Genomic DNA, 14,931 nt, shown 5'->3' with positions numbered 1-14,931 from the left:
TTGTGTTACAGATACTAGCTTCTTTCTTCTTTATTTATATATATATATATATATATATATATATATATATATATATATATATATATATATATATATATATATATATATATATATACCATGTTTCAACATTTATAACATTATTTACAACAAAAGAAAGCCTAATTTGTTAAGACTGGCTATGTTCTATATGGACATTTCTCGACGGCCCAGAGTGTTTACCTGTTACTTCACAGCCTTAACCGATCGTCTTTTGTTTTTATCACAGCGTACAAGTCATCCCCGTCGCAGGATTTTCATGATGAATTGTGTTTATAAGGACAATCATATCTGTATTATTTTCGACAGCTATGAAGCAGGTTCATTATCTTTCTTTGCTGGAGTGTACACACAAGACTTGGGTTCAAGTGCACAGATTTTGTGTTGTTAATGCAAATGCATTTTGTCTTTTCTAGGACTGTAAGAAGGTGTATAAAAGTGTTTAAAAGTAAGAGGTTTAAATAGATGATTCATTTGTAAAATACTCAATACAGTATTGCGAGGAGTGAAGAAATGCTCATAACGTATGGAAGGCGACGAACGTAGGGGTGAGCTCATTTGGAGACGATTCCAGCTCACTGTACGGCTCTTCTGTATTCTGACTGACGTTGCAGCCCGTGTACGTAAATATCTTTGTTAATTGTTTGTTTCTTCGCTTGTTTTTAGATGTTTGTTATTTTTCTCCTTTTGTTTTTCTCTTTTGCCCCGTCTGGGATTTCTGTTCAGCGGAAGATTCTTAGTTCCTCATTGGACGGGCGGGTACCGTTCTCAGCTGGCGCTCTGCTGGCCCCGCGTTCGACTCTCCAGCCGGCCAGTGAAGAATTAGAGGAATTTATTTCTGGCGAAAGAAATTCATTTCTCGCTATAATGTGGTTCGGATTCCACAATAATCTGTGGGTCCCGTTGCTAGGTAACCAATTGGTTCTTAGCCACGTCAAATAAATCTAAGCCTTCGGGCCAGCCCTCTCTAGGAGAGCTGTTAATCAGCTTAGTGGTCTGCTTAAACTAAGGTATACTGAACTACCAGATGGGTTCTATGTGGAAATTCGTACAGTGTTGATAACAATGAGGATACTGCCAACAATTTAAATTTGGTCAGCTGCGCATTAAAATTAAAAAGGGTTTCATCATCATTCACTATTCACAGAAGAATTTTTTTATCACTGTTACAGTTTTTCACTAGTTATAAAGAAATCCTTCATGTTGATTTTGCCATCGTACAAGAATGACGAAACGGGCGGAAACAATGCATTAAAGACAAAGACCGGTCAGAGTGACGTAAGTAAGACTAAATTTACCTGCCTAGGAGGAAAATTTGTTTCTCTCCTAACTCAAGCATAAAATGGAGGCTCCAAAGGCCTCGTGACTGACAACAAATGATTAGATTTTGGGAGAGATAGAAATGTAGCTTTTGGGCAGAAGGGGCCTTTTACCGAGTGGATTACTCGGCCCTGTTTCAAGTGCTGCAGGCTTACGAAACCGAAACCCGCAGATTTGGAAATCAATTTACAGATTATGTCTCGCCGTACATATTTCATTTGGATCCTGACAAGTAACCGTTTGTGGTAGATCAGAATTGTGTAGCCATGAGGATTTGGCGTTGGCAAAGGTATGCGCTTTCTGATTTTTTTTTTTTTTTTTTAGTCTTGTCTGGTTTAGAATGTATCTATTGTACTCTTCTTCATCAGCGTTATATGTATTGTCGCGCAAGTAAGGGGTTATTGTGTAGTCGCCGCTTATAAAACGCGGCAATGATGGAAAGAAGATTTGGAAAGATTGGTCAAACATTCGAGAAATTTGAGAGGAAACTTAGATCAAGGTTAGAGATAACTGCCTCCGTTGTATCGCTGATAGATATCGTTCTTTCTATATCTCCAAGGTCCCCCGCAACTCCTTCAGAGTTAAGCAGTAGGTTCGTGAACCGAACTGTTTATCCCAGAAGTGAGGAAGAACGAGTACCCAAACTTCAAAAACAACGAGTGAATTTCGATTCTTTGGATAAAGTTCTCCTTATTATGTTGTAATTTTTGAACACGATCTCTAAATGGAAACTGTCTTGTCACAGGTTCGAACCTACTTACATAGCTTAGTACGTCAACCAAAATTCGTCTAGAAACAGAATCTAAGGCTGGCGTGAATGAAGAACGAGAAAAAGTATTTAATAAGGTATTGCATTTGACCTGCCCACCACCACTTATTCTTGATTACTTTGCACTTTTACTTATTGATTTTGAAAGAATGAAAAATTAGCGGGAAGGCGCTGACCTTAAACATCTGGATCACATCTAGCAGTCACGTTGAGGAACAGATGAAAATTAGTCACATTAACTCAGTCTATGAAATCCAAACAAGATTCATGATATTTAAAAGTACTGGCATTAAACGTACTTTTAAAATTTCAATTAAGTTACTTTCATATATTTCGAATTGTTAACAGATACGCTCGATGATTTTAGTGATCTTAATCAGTCATGAAAAGCTTTCATGATTCTTAGTAGTCTGTGTTTTGGTGGTTGTGATCTCATTGTACTAGAGCACACGCACACACACACACACACACATATATATAGCATATATATATATACATATATATACATATATATATATATATATATATATATATACATATACATATATATATATATATATATATATATATATATATATATATATATATATATATATATATATATATATATATATAATATATATATATTATATATATATATATAAACTGTTTCTCCGTGGTAAAATAAAGTAGGACTAGGACTAATAGTCATTACCAGGTTGAACCCCTACCCGGACTAGAACGTGAACCGCTCCATTTACTGTGCTGTATCTACTGTAGTCAGCGGAAGATTGGCGTCCCGCGGTGGCAGTAAGCGTAACTTTTTTGGGATATTGCGGCCCTAGAAAGCGCCAATGGCTTGGGCAACCAATGCGTCACTTCCCAAGGCAGATTGACGCCTAGAGGAAGGCTGTGGGACCATAGCGGATGAGCTGCTTCTCCTAAGGCCAACGACAAGTGCTGCTACTCCTGTAGGAGGTTGGGATACAAAAGAAAAGCATTCTGTCAGATATATAGTGTATGAAAATCGTCATATATAAGGAAAGGATGAAGTTGTAGGCTCTTTAATTGTTATGTATACAAACATATATATATATATATATATACATATATATATATACATATATATATATATGTGTGTGTGCATGTATGTAAATATTTATTCCCAAGTCCAGATAGAGAGGGTGGAGTCAGGAGGTTATCCTTCCGTAAAACATCTGACAAAACAAATGATGAAATGGTCCTTCAAGAAAACTCAAAGAGTCAATATTGAGATGGTTTGGGCATGTGATGCGGAGGGGAGATGATGAGCAACATGTTGCAGGAGGCATCATGGAAATGAGAGTGGACACCGAGGAGATGAAGATCCAAGAGAACTTGACTGTGTCTGTCTGTCTGTCTGTCTGTCTGTCGTCAAGTCTTGTAACTGCATTCCGGAAGGCATGAAATAAACAAGATAGGTGCAGGGAGGTACGCAAGAAAAGGAAAAGGTTAATTAAAAACAGCGACCCTGACTTAAGATTAAGCTGAAAAAGTACTGACATATACTGTAAATTTTACACACACACACACACACACACACATACACACACACACACACACACATATATATATATATATATATTATATATATATATATATATATATATATATATATATATATATATATATATATATATAACGTGCGTGAGCTTTCTCACGAATAAAAAATTCGTATGTGTTGTGCGCCTAAAGAAAAATGTTCATATTTTTAAATCTACTTTCAAAGGCTACACCACATTTCAACTCCACAGGATAATGAACCTGACCAACAATAAAGCGAGATTAAAATGACATCCCTTAATGGAAACTGGTTTACCATTGTAACGGTCCTGTTGCCGTACCTAAGACTTTCTTGAAGAATAACTGACTGTCAGTGAATCTTGAATGCAGAACTGGGATATTCGAAAGCTTTTGAATGCGTTACGGTGGTGTGACTGGTGACCTCATGCCCTTCGTGAAATTTCATCCAAATGACGTTTACCGTTGTGCTGTTATTTTAGAAAAATTCACTTTTGCGTTTTTCCTGTATTTTCTCTGTATCTAAAGAATCATTTTTAGTCTCAGAATTCATTCTTTGTTTTATTTGTATAAATTATCAGCGAATAATTTCCCCACTCTCAGTAAACCTTGAAGGAATAGGAACCTTGAACTACTGCACAAGGGATCTTGAAAAAAGGACTAAAAAAAAAACCCTTTGTAGGTTATTCATACGTCACTGAGAAGGTGAGAGATTAGCAAGTTCCGAGGCGTGAGACTAACCATTGTGGCTGTTTAACATCATGGCAGAGACATTTGATGGACTCTCACCCGAATGCTTCGTGACATTTGTCAATAACTCAGCCAGGATACGACCACAAGTGAAGTAGAAGTAAAAACGACAGTGAGTTATCACGCTATTATCAACTAATAGCTCGGGTTGTACCAGAAATAGTGGCTGAAGTCATGGTAAACAAGATGAAACCTACAACAAACATGGCAAGAAGCAACAACTGCAGCTACCAGCAACAATAACAGACGCCATGATTCACTCAGGCTGTAATATTCAGCAACTGAAATCATTCCAACCACTCCTGCCATCCTGCCCTTACCCCCACCCCTTCAAAATCCACCCAAATGCAAATTTTAAACACGTTGCGAAGCGCGCCGATTTGAAGCACCGTGGCGTGTGTACATAACATCGAGCTTGATTCTAATTTATAAGCACAAAACGCAGCCTAACTTCAAAGTCCACCGAACTCGCTTAATACAGCAACTTTCTACTGGCACCGACACAGGCGCACATTTTTTTATTATCATTATTCCCTCGCTTTTAAGCACCTGGGATTCGCCAATTCGACCATTAATGGCGAAAGAGAGTAACACTTCGACCATAAGTGCTGTACCCGCAGAACGGGAATATCAAGTGTGTGTGTGCATATATAATATGCATGCAAGGAGAGAGATTCGTGTGTATGTGTGTGTGTGTGTCTGTGTGTGAGCGCGCGCCGATCTATGTGGGGAATGACAAGTATCAACATCATTATAGACCCACATAATATGAGGTTAAGGGAGGCAGGGTGCACATGAACATGCCATTCATGTACACACACATGCAGACACCCTCATGAGCGCACACACACAGACACACACACACTAGACGGGTTGCGGGAGGGCTCTCGGTCAGTTGGAGGCAGATAGCGGTTGGCGGTCGGTGTGAGAGGAGGTTGTTGTCGCTCGCTCTTCCTTGGCTACCTCACTCCGGACACCGCACGTCGCTTACCGTGCTATATCGCCGAGACGCGACAACTTACGGCGAATGTTTTTTTCTAGTTTTGTTTGTGATTCAGTGGCAGATTTTTGAGGTTATTTTATAGTGGGGAATGCAAAGAAATATTTGATAAAAAAATTATTAATTCCCTAATGACTCGGAACTGACGTAGGCTTATATACGAAATAGTGTATGATGAAAGTTTCACCAGAAGAGAGGCAACCCCACTTTGATCTGAGAATGGGGAAAAGGGTATTGACATTTTCAGAAAATAACATTTAGAAGCCAAATACAGACAAGACATTAACGTAGCTTAAGCCACCGATAAAGAACCAAGGCCTAAAAAACACCTGAAGTGACATCTTGTAAAAGTAGGTTAACTCTTTGGAAAAGTAAGGAATACGGTGACTGATCCATCAAATCAAAGGAAGTTCAAGAGGTGACAATGCTAGACCAACTTGGAACCGAGACGCTTGACCTATGACCCCATGCGGGAGAGGAGAGAGTGACGGAAGTTCTTCCGAGTTCAAGGTCGTTTCCCGAGGAACAAGTTTCATTTTTATGCGTTGACTTCGAGGTGTGGCTCCTATCCATTCGTAGTATTATATTGATTGGTTTCGTATAGTTACTGCCTAGGCCTAATGATGGACTGGATTCCTCTGGTGTAACATCGTTGTGTCAGGGTTCGTAAGGTTTAACGCTTCGTAGTAAACATCGTTCCCTCCGTTGTAAGTGGCATTCAGTCCATTAAAATGTTAAACTACGCTGCTAATCTTGGTCCACTGAATGACACCGGAAACATCCTGGGGCACTGGGGGAGCCCTCAGGATGCTGGTGCCCGAACGGGAGCCTCGTCCCCTCCTTCAGAATCTACAGCGAGCAAGTCACCTGTCGTGAAGATCGTCCACCCAATCACCATTCAGTCCGAGAGGCCACAGGACAGATCGCCCAGGAAGAGGGACCGCAGGACGGCGGGACTCCTGCTTAACCCTGGCGGTTCCCCTGATATGCCACAGGGTATGAGGGAACCCGAATTTAAAGGGGAAATTCACCCCCCACCAACTAAGATGTCCCGTCTGGGCATGTACGAGACCTACCAGCCGTGGGTCCTGCAGACCTACGGAGACTCCGCCAAGACGAAAACGATCACCAGGAATAAGTACCAAAGAATCCTGCAGATCCTTCGCGGTGATTACGTCGACAATGAGACGTCCAAGTTCAAACTGTGGGTCAAAGGCCGCGGATTTAGGATTGGGCCGCCCCCGGGATTCGTCGGGAATGCCGGAGGAGGCGTGGAAGATACCCTGAAGGACGCCTTGAAGGAACCCTTAGGGATCACCCAGTTGTCATCGACAGGTACTCCTGCGTCTATCGACTACAATCCCGATAAAGATCCTTTTCCTGATATTTACGTACAAACTGGAACGATCAAGGTAAGGGCTCGATATGGTTTCCATTTGGGTTATTTTGAGAGAGAGAGAGAGAGAGAGAGAGAGAGAGAGAGAGATGCTTAATTCCGATCATTCTTTATGATGTTGCAGGTGTTGGCCGTATGCCCCGCCGCACGCACACACACACACACACAGAAAGAGAGAGAGAAAAAAATTACAAATATCTTATGAAATCTGTTCTGGAAATGCAATTTTAGTTAGACACCGGATTTTAATGTTTAATATATTCTATACTGATTCACGAACATTTTCTTGGTTATTACATACGCACATACATACATCCGTACACACACATCCGTACACACACACACACACATATGTGTGTGTGTGTGTGGTTATGCGTATGTGTACACGCGCTCTCATAACATACGAATAGTGTTATGTGGTCCACATTATTTTTTTTATATAAAATATATTATTTGCTATTTTCCATCATAGTTGGGTAGATTTTGGGCGTTCCTCTCTCTCTCTCTCTCTCTCTCTCTCTCTCTCTCTCTCTCTCTCTCTACTTAGTCCGATCCTTCTGCTTTCCTCCCACGTCTATCCCTTCTCCCTCGCATCTTTTCTTGATCCTCTTTCAACTTCACCACATTTTCGCATCATTTCTTTTCAGCACCCCCCTCTCTCTCCTATCCCTCCCTTCCTCCCCTCCCGGTAGTCTTCCTTCTTACTCCCATTATCACTTCCGCTTCTCTCCCTTCTCCCATATTCACGACTCCATTTTTCTTCTTATCTGTTTTTTTTCTTCCCGTTCATTTCCCATTTTTCCCCTTGACGTGATTTTTCCCTGTTCTCTCAGCTCTTCCAATTATTTCATCTTCATCCATTCCCTTTACGCTCTTTTCCCCTTGTTTCTCCATCCATCTGTTTTATCATCTCCCTCTTTTGTGTGCTCTACATTTCTTGCTAACGATCAGCTACTCTTATTTTTCTCTTTTCATTATATTTTCGTTACTTTGTTATCTGTTCGGTAACTCATTCAGCGGTCGTAGATTTTTCATTAGCTTTAAAAAAGAACATAAATGTAGGCCTGTAAATTTTAAAAGGCTGAAATGCAGTGTTTTTGAATTCTCAAAACTTAACTGATTAAAAAACGTAGACGTATGCAATTTAAGAAAACATCAGCAAACCAAGTAAGTTTAAAGAATATGGAAATGCAGACTTCGTAATTTAAAAAAAAAAAGAAGTAAAGCTCTCGTGCATATTAAAAATCGAAAATTAGGCCGAGTGAAATTAAAAATCCAGAAATGTAGACCTAGTGGGTGTTAGAAAATGGAATATATAAACCTAATGAATTGAAAAAAATATGTAGAACTCCTAAATAAAAAAAAAAGAGTAGACCTAATGGATATGCTCTTCTGGTCTTCGGCCTAACTGTAGCCGGAACTTAACCATTCCCCAATTGATGTGAGTAACATTAGATTAAAACTCACTCTTATCCCTTCTCACAGACTGCTTATAATTAGTTCTTATAGTAAAAATGTCACAATTCTCTTGTTATGGCTAAAAAGAATAATATAAATGACTAATTTTCTGTCCATTCCCTTTCTACAAAGATGCTTTTATGGTTACATTATAGTACGAGGGGTTCCTGCGATTGAGCTTATCGTTTTTATGATAAGAGTCGAAAGATCTGTGTTTGTGTATGCGCAGCTTTTCACTTTTGCTTTCTTGATTGTCAGTTTCTTACCTCTTCTGCTCCTCCTTTTGCACACTAATCTCACCTCTCCTTTAAGCCTCACTAATCTCTGGCTTTTCCCCTGCCTCCTCTACCCTCCTTTGCAAAACATACACTTCGCTTCTCACGGTTGCTGAGTTTCGTTTCTTTTTAAATCTCTCTCTCTCTCTCTCTCTCTCTCTCTCTCTCTCTCTCTCTCTCTCTCTCTCTCTCTCTCTCAATGCTTTTTATACGTTTGTGCCTGTTGATCAGTGGCGTGATGGTAACCTGTTTCCTTTTATTCATATTAATGCCTTTTATTTTGTCTTGCAATTCATTTCCTCCAAATATAGTTTTCCAGATCACTTGTATTTTTCATTATTCTGTATTTTGCTTAGATAAAGACGAACATACAGACAGCCAAACTCTTCCCTCTACCAGCAAACCTGAACCTCCCCTTGCTAACTATAGCAATCAGCCAACCCCTTCCCTCTTTCCTAGCCATTTCCACCAGCACTTCCATCCTAAGGCAGTTCCTCTGCCACCACTATCATTTCCCTCACCATAACAACGGCAGGGTGTGGGGAGGGGGATGAATGGTCTGGGGAAGGGGGAACTTTATTCCGCTCCCCTCCCCCCATCCCTTAGGCAACACACCCTTGATTGTGTCGGCTACAGACCTGTGCGCTCTGCTTCTGCCGCTGTGTGCTGCTAACACCTGCCTTAACATCATTATGGAGGGGACTGGGCTGCCTGCAGGGGAAGGCCGCTCCAGGGAACGGTAAGGCAGGCCCCTACTCCTAATGAAGAACGAGGAGAAAGAGAGGAAAGCAAGAAGGAATAAAAATTTTAGGCTAAAGGAGAAAAGGTCAATGATGTGGCAGGAGGTCGATATATATATATATATATATATATATATATATATATAAATAGATATATAATATATATAAATAGATAATATATATATATATATATATATATATATATATATATATATATATATATATATATATATATATATATATATATATATATATACTGTATATATATTATAGTGGAGAAGAAATATTGTCTGTGCTCTATTAAGTTTCCCATGGTTGATAAATTATGTCGTCAACTCACAAAATAAACATATTCTCGAATATGAACATAAAATTGTGGATGTTGTGACGGAATATGTGGAGGTTTCTAAAATTAATGTATAAATAGTATTTGAGTTCACACTCAAATATATATATATATATATATATATATATATATATATATATATATATATATATATATATATATATATGTGTGTGTGTGTGTGTGTGTGTGTGTGTGTGTGTGTGAGGAGAGAGAGAGAGAGAGAGAGAGAGAGAGAGAGAGAGTCTTTGCTGACCTTCCTTGCTTTTTTTCCCTCTTAATTATACTATCGGGAGCATCCTTTTTCCACAGGACCGTTTCCCTTTGTTCAGAAAAAAATTTGTCTTTATACGGTCCGAATAAGTAAATTTTGCTTTTTTATATTGCAAATAAACTGCAAGTGTCGGGGTAGATATGTTCCTGTCATTAATCATTCCTCGTTTCTTTCGTCACTTTTGTTCACGTTTTTGTAGTTTTATATCCACATTTCTTTTATCTTTATTATTGTTTGTGGTAGTTGTGGAGATCCTTTTCTTCTTGTGGTGTTGTATGTGTCTTGAGAGCTCTCCTCGTCCTCTTTACCTCCCTTCCCCCCCCCTCTCTCTCTCTCTCTCTTTCAGCCTTTGGGTCTCATAGTCTCCTTCTGCAGAACTCTTCTCATTCCCCTCCCCCTTCCGTGATAGATCCACCCCCTCCTGGCGCGGCCACAGAGTGCAAGCTACGGGACGGTTAAGGATGGGAGGGGAGGAGAGAGGGACAGATAGGGGGAAGACACACAGGGAGTCAGTCATCTGCTGGGCCGGGCCCTTCATGGGTCGAGTCCTGTAAGTGTGTGTGTGTGTGTGCGTGAGAGTGTGTGTGCGAGTGTGCGTACATATGTGCGTGTGTGTCCGGCCCGTTGGTTGCTGCCGCTGCTGCTGTGGTGGTACCCAGGCCCGAGGGCTAGAAGGGCGCGAGTCTTAAGTGATTTATGTAAGCGTGACGCCCTTACGACCCTGGCTGGCCGTGAGGAGGATGTGGAGTTTCAGATTAACCGTGGCCCCGTGGGTGGCGGGACCCCTCTCTCCTCTAAGAAGTAGGAGGGGGAAAGGATGATAAGGGGTCTGACGATGAGGGTTCCCTGATACCTTCACAGACCCCTCTAATAATAATACCACCTTCATACCAGGCAAGCTACTCATACCTCCTTCTCTCCTCTTGCTCTTCGTTTCTGCTGCTCTTCCCTCCCACTAGTCGACCTCATCTGTTTCCTTCTTTCTCCTTCCTCCTCCTCCTCCTCCTCCTCCTCTTCTTCTTCTCTTCCAACTCACCCACTTGAATCCACCTCTCCTGGAGTGATTCTAGAGAAGAGTGAAAAGCCACTTGTGTAAAAAAGGGATGGAAGAGGGGGAAGGAGGTCTTTAAGATGTCTTTTTTATTTTTTCTCTTTCTCCATCGGTGGGCCAAAAACCAGCAGCACTGAAGTCGTGAACGAGTGAAAAGAACAAGAAAGAGAGAGAGAGGAAAAAAAATAGACGGACTGAAAGAGGAAGAGAGGGAAGAAAGTAACGAAAGCATGTGGAAAACGACCGAACCATTTCTGAAAGTGGTGAGAGGCGGGGGCCGGGGGATGGGGGTGGTTTGGTGGTGAGAGTGGTCGCGGCTGCCTGCCATGTCTCGCACACGCCTCCGCCCACCACTGCGGACAAGAAGGGCGTGAGCTTAGCGGGTGGCCTCGTGGCTGCCGTGCCTTTATGTCGGCCGACGTCGCCGCCTCCTGTGTAACCACCAACACGCCCGCCACCAGCACAGGGGACCTAACCCGCACGACTGCGCCAATACCACCACCATCATTATTTATCGCTCCCCATCCCTTCCTACCTTCTTTATTCTCTACGTTCCCCCTCCTCCTCCTCCTTCACACAGAAAGGAAAAGAGGAAGAGGCTAAAGTGCGTCCAAGAGATCGAAAAACTAGCTAGCTAGCTAGCGAGAGAGAGAGAGAGAGAGAGAGAGAGAGAGAGAGAGAGAGAGAGAGAGAGAGAGAGAAAGTGGAGCGCTTGAATAGAGAACTAAGTGGGTGGGTAAATTAGGTGTTATTTGCGGCCGTGTCAATATGCCATTGGCGGGATCATTATTTATATCGGTCTCTTTCCCATGCATCTTTTATTCTTCCTCGCCTCGCCCTACTACTACTACTACTACAGCTACTACTTATTATTGTTATTTATTGCTGTGCTAAGACTTAGTAACTTAGGTGAAGTCTTTTTGAAACTAAGACTAAGAGAAGTCTCAAGAAAGTACTGGGCGCACGCACACACACGCACACTCAGTGTCACATATGCCGTTTTAGTGATCATGTAGGGGGTAGGACCCCCTACAGGCATATGGGAGACCCAACGCTCCCTTGTCCCGTGGTAGCAAGCGAAGTGTCAGCTGCCCGGCCTTACCCGAAGTGTGTGTGTGTGTGTGTGTGTGTGTACACTGGAAGAAAAACGTGTGCACATTGACAGTGTACATGTGTGTGTGTGTGTGTCAGAGAGAGAGAAAGAGAGGCACTAGTGTCAGCGGCATAGATAGGATTACACTATTTTGGGGCTGAAGCGTATGGTGTCGTTCGGACTTGGTATGTGAAGCTTTCTAGCAAACAAACAGTTGACTGCGTATGTGTACTAGATTACGGGGTCTCGGTGATTAATTAATATCGAACAGAGTCTCTCTCTCTCTCTCTCTCTCTCTCTCTCTCTCTCTCTCTCATGTCTGCCGTTGCAGCTGTGTGTGTGCGCATCGGCGGCGCTCAAATGTCTACACGGGGCCGGTAAATACCAGCTCAGATCATTTAATGACAGGTGTTTTAACACACACCGTTGAACTCCTGTTTTGAAAGCAGATTCTCTCTCTCTCTCTCTCTCTCTCTCTCTCTCTCTCTCTCTCTCTCTCTCTCTCTCTCAGGAAGACAATCTTTTTGGGGGTGGGGCGGGATTGAAAGTGGTTCTTCAAAATTTGTCACGATAGCGGGTACCTTTCCACTATTTTTTCCCCACTTCTTTTTCATTAATATCAACCTGCCATTGAACGAAGATCTGGTATTCTCGGTTACTTTACCTTTATATAGTTTTTTTTCTATATAAATCGGCCAAAGCATTGTACCTGCAAATTCTTGCATACTGCCTTTCGCTCTCTCACTCTCGCAATTAATTATTTGACCTCCCCTTAGAAACTTACAGTTTATCCGAATGCAAAGTTGGCACATTTTGGGAAAATTTTCTTCTCTTTCAAAGCTCACATTCTAAACTTAGCGCTTCTCCTTTTCATGGAACTTTTTTTTTTTTATTCCCACTGCTCCACCTTCATTCCCAGCCCTGGTTGCCCTTTTTTGCATTTTGTATCAACTTCTTTTCCCTCGTCTTCTTTCTCCTCATCCTCCTCCTCCTCCTCCTCTTCTTCGTCATGTAGCCCCAGACGGGATGCCTTGTGCTCAAAACAGGAAGCTAACCATCTCACACCAACTGTTATTGTCGGACCAGCGAAGGAGGTTGGGGGCGTGGAGGAGTGGGAGGGGGGAGGATCCCCGGATTGGTGTAGGAAAGGGAACGATGGGCGGAGGGTATGGGAGAGGGGGGAGAGGAGGGGGAGGAGGAGTTTAAAGGAGCTCTAATGGTGGGGAGGGAGAGAGAGAGAGAGAGAGAGAGAGAGAGAGAGAGAGAGAGAGAGAGAGAGAGAGAGGACATAGCGGGGGATTGTGTGTGGTCGGACGGAGGATGAGTTGAGGAGCGGAGGGGACTCGGTGGCGGGGGATAGGTGTGGAAATAGGGTGTCATGGGCTGGTAGGGGTTGTGTAAGTGGGATGGTGATTATGATGATGGCAGAGGGGATGCTCCGAGAGAGAGAGAGAGAGAGAGAGAGAGAGAGAGAGAGAGAGAGAGAGAGAGAGAGCGGGCGAGCGAGCAGGTGCACATACAGATAAGTTAAGGGAGGAAGGCACTGAACGTAATTTGCGATGGCCAGTAATGAGAGAAGGGATGGGACACAGCAGAGAATCGAGGAAGGAAAGAGGCGAAAACAGATAAAATGCTGTTATCAGGTTTCGAGAGAGAGAGAGAGAGAGAGAGAGAGAGAGAGAGAGAGAGAGAGAGAGAGATAACCCCTCCCCTCCCTCATTAAAATCCAGGGCCTTTATGAAGAGGTGACGAGTAAAGCCCTCTGCGCCTACAGCATACTCTCTAATGACGCCATGTAGCCCCTGCATACATATTAGCTCACACACAACTTTTATAAATTTTTTTTTTTTTGTAATGTGTATTTCGAGATGTGCCATGATTTTCACTCGCAGTTTTCTGTTCCTGATACGATGTTTGAAAACTGGCTATGATAGAGCATATTCAATAGAACTCGGTTATGCTAAAGACCAGGTAAACCTTGAGTGATGGTTTCACACCTGCTTATCTGCAGGTGTTTTTACGAAATCCTTGGTTGTGCAGTCCCAGCACGGACATCCTGTGCCCCGTTATTTATGTCATTCGCTGATTTGCAGAACTGTGGGTTGTATCCTCCCTCAGCTTGTAAATGCGATGCGGATTTGACTTGAAAAGGGACCATTTGGGCACTTTTGTTCTGGTCCAAAGCTTTCAGCGCTACGAATACGGCCACTTTTGGGGTTCACGGATACCTCATTTTCGAAGCCTGACGGCGCTATGACGAAAAGCCAATTGCTAAGAGAGAGAGAGAGAGAGAGAGAGAGAGAGAGAGAGAGAGAGAGAGAGAGAGAATAAGATATATTGTCTAGACACTGCAGAGTCAGAATCAACAATTAGACTAAAAAAAGCACAGAATTGTTCGGCTGCAGGACTCTGAAGGAGGGAAAGTTTTAGAAACCAAACAAGGAAGCTGAGAGAGAGAGAGAGAGAGAGAGAGAGAGAGAGAGAGAGGAATTTGGAGAGGGACGGGATCTATCTCTTCGAAGTCTCCTTCCCCCTCCCTCTCCATTTCCCCCCATGGAGCCGAACTCGTCCCCATATCGGCTGGCGACGGAAATTGCGGCCAACGTCAGTAGTCGTAAACCAGACGTTACGGCCTCTGACGCACGTACACGATCGCATATACGCACATGGCGTTTACACATTCACACACGCACACACATGGCCACGGTATATATTCGGATGTGGCTTGCTTGTTTTACATATATTTTAGACCAAGTCCTCTTGTTTTTTTTCTCTCTCTTTCTTAACTACTCTTTGAAACGCGATGAATGTCTCAGTACGAGTTTTTATTTGTTCTTGTTCTTTCTTATACAACATTCATCCTTCCCGCCGCTGACGCATCTCTCAT

The 14,931-nt window shown here is 42.4% G+C and overlaps 1 protein-coding gene across 3 annotated transcripts in view; it reads left to right on the top strand.

The window, feature by feature from the left end:
- LOC136848052 (nucleolar protein 4-like) overlaps positions 1 to 14,931 on the top strand; it is a 252,514-nt gene that overhangs the window by 83,038 nt on the left and 154,545 nt on the right. The window contains exon 1 of one of the 3 annotated variants that reach the window (XM_067120182.1): positions 5,308 to 6,826. The exons of the other annotated variants lie outside the window; for them this stretch is intronic. Coding sequence (XP_066976283.1) covers positions 6,146 to 6,826 — 681 coding nt within the window. The 5' untranslated portion in view covers positions 5,308 to 6,145. Of the gene's footprint in view, positions 1 to 5,307; positions 6,827 to 14,931 lie in introns of those variants that run through there. 3 annotated transcript variants of the gene reach the window in all.

This window comes from Macrobrachium rosenbergii, chromosome 18 (assembly GCF_040412425.1).
Source record: "Macrobrachium rosenbergii isolate ZJJX-2024 chromosome 18, ASM4041242v1, whole genome shotgun sequence".
In the NCBI taxonomy this organism is placed as follows: domain Eukaryota; kingdom Metazoa; phylum Arthropoda; class Malacostraca; order Decapoda; family Palaemonidae; genus Macrobrachium; species Macrobrachium rosenbergii.
This window is presented reverse-complemented; position numbering and strand designations above follow the sequence as displayed.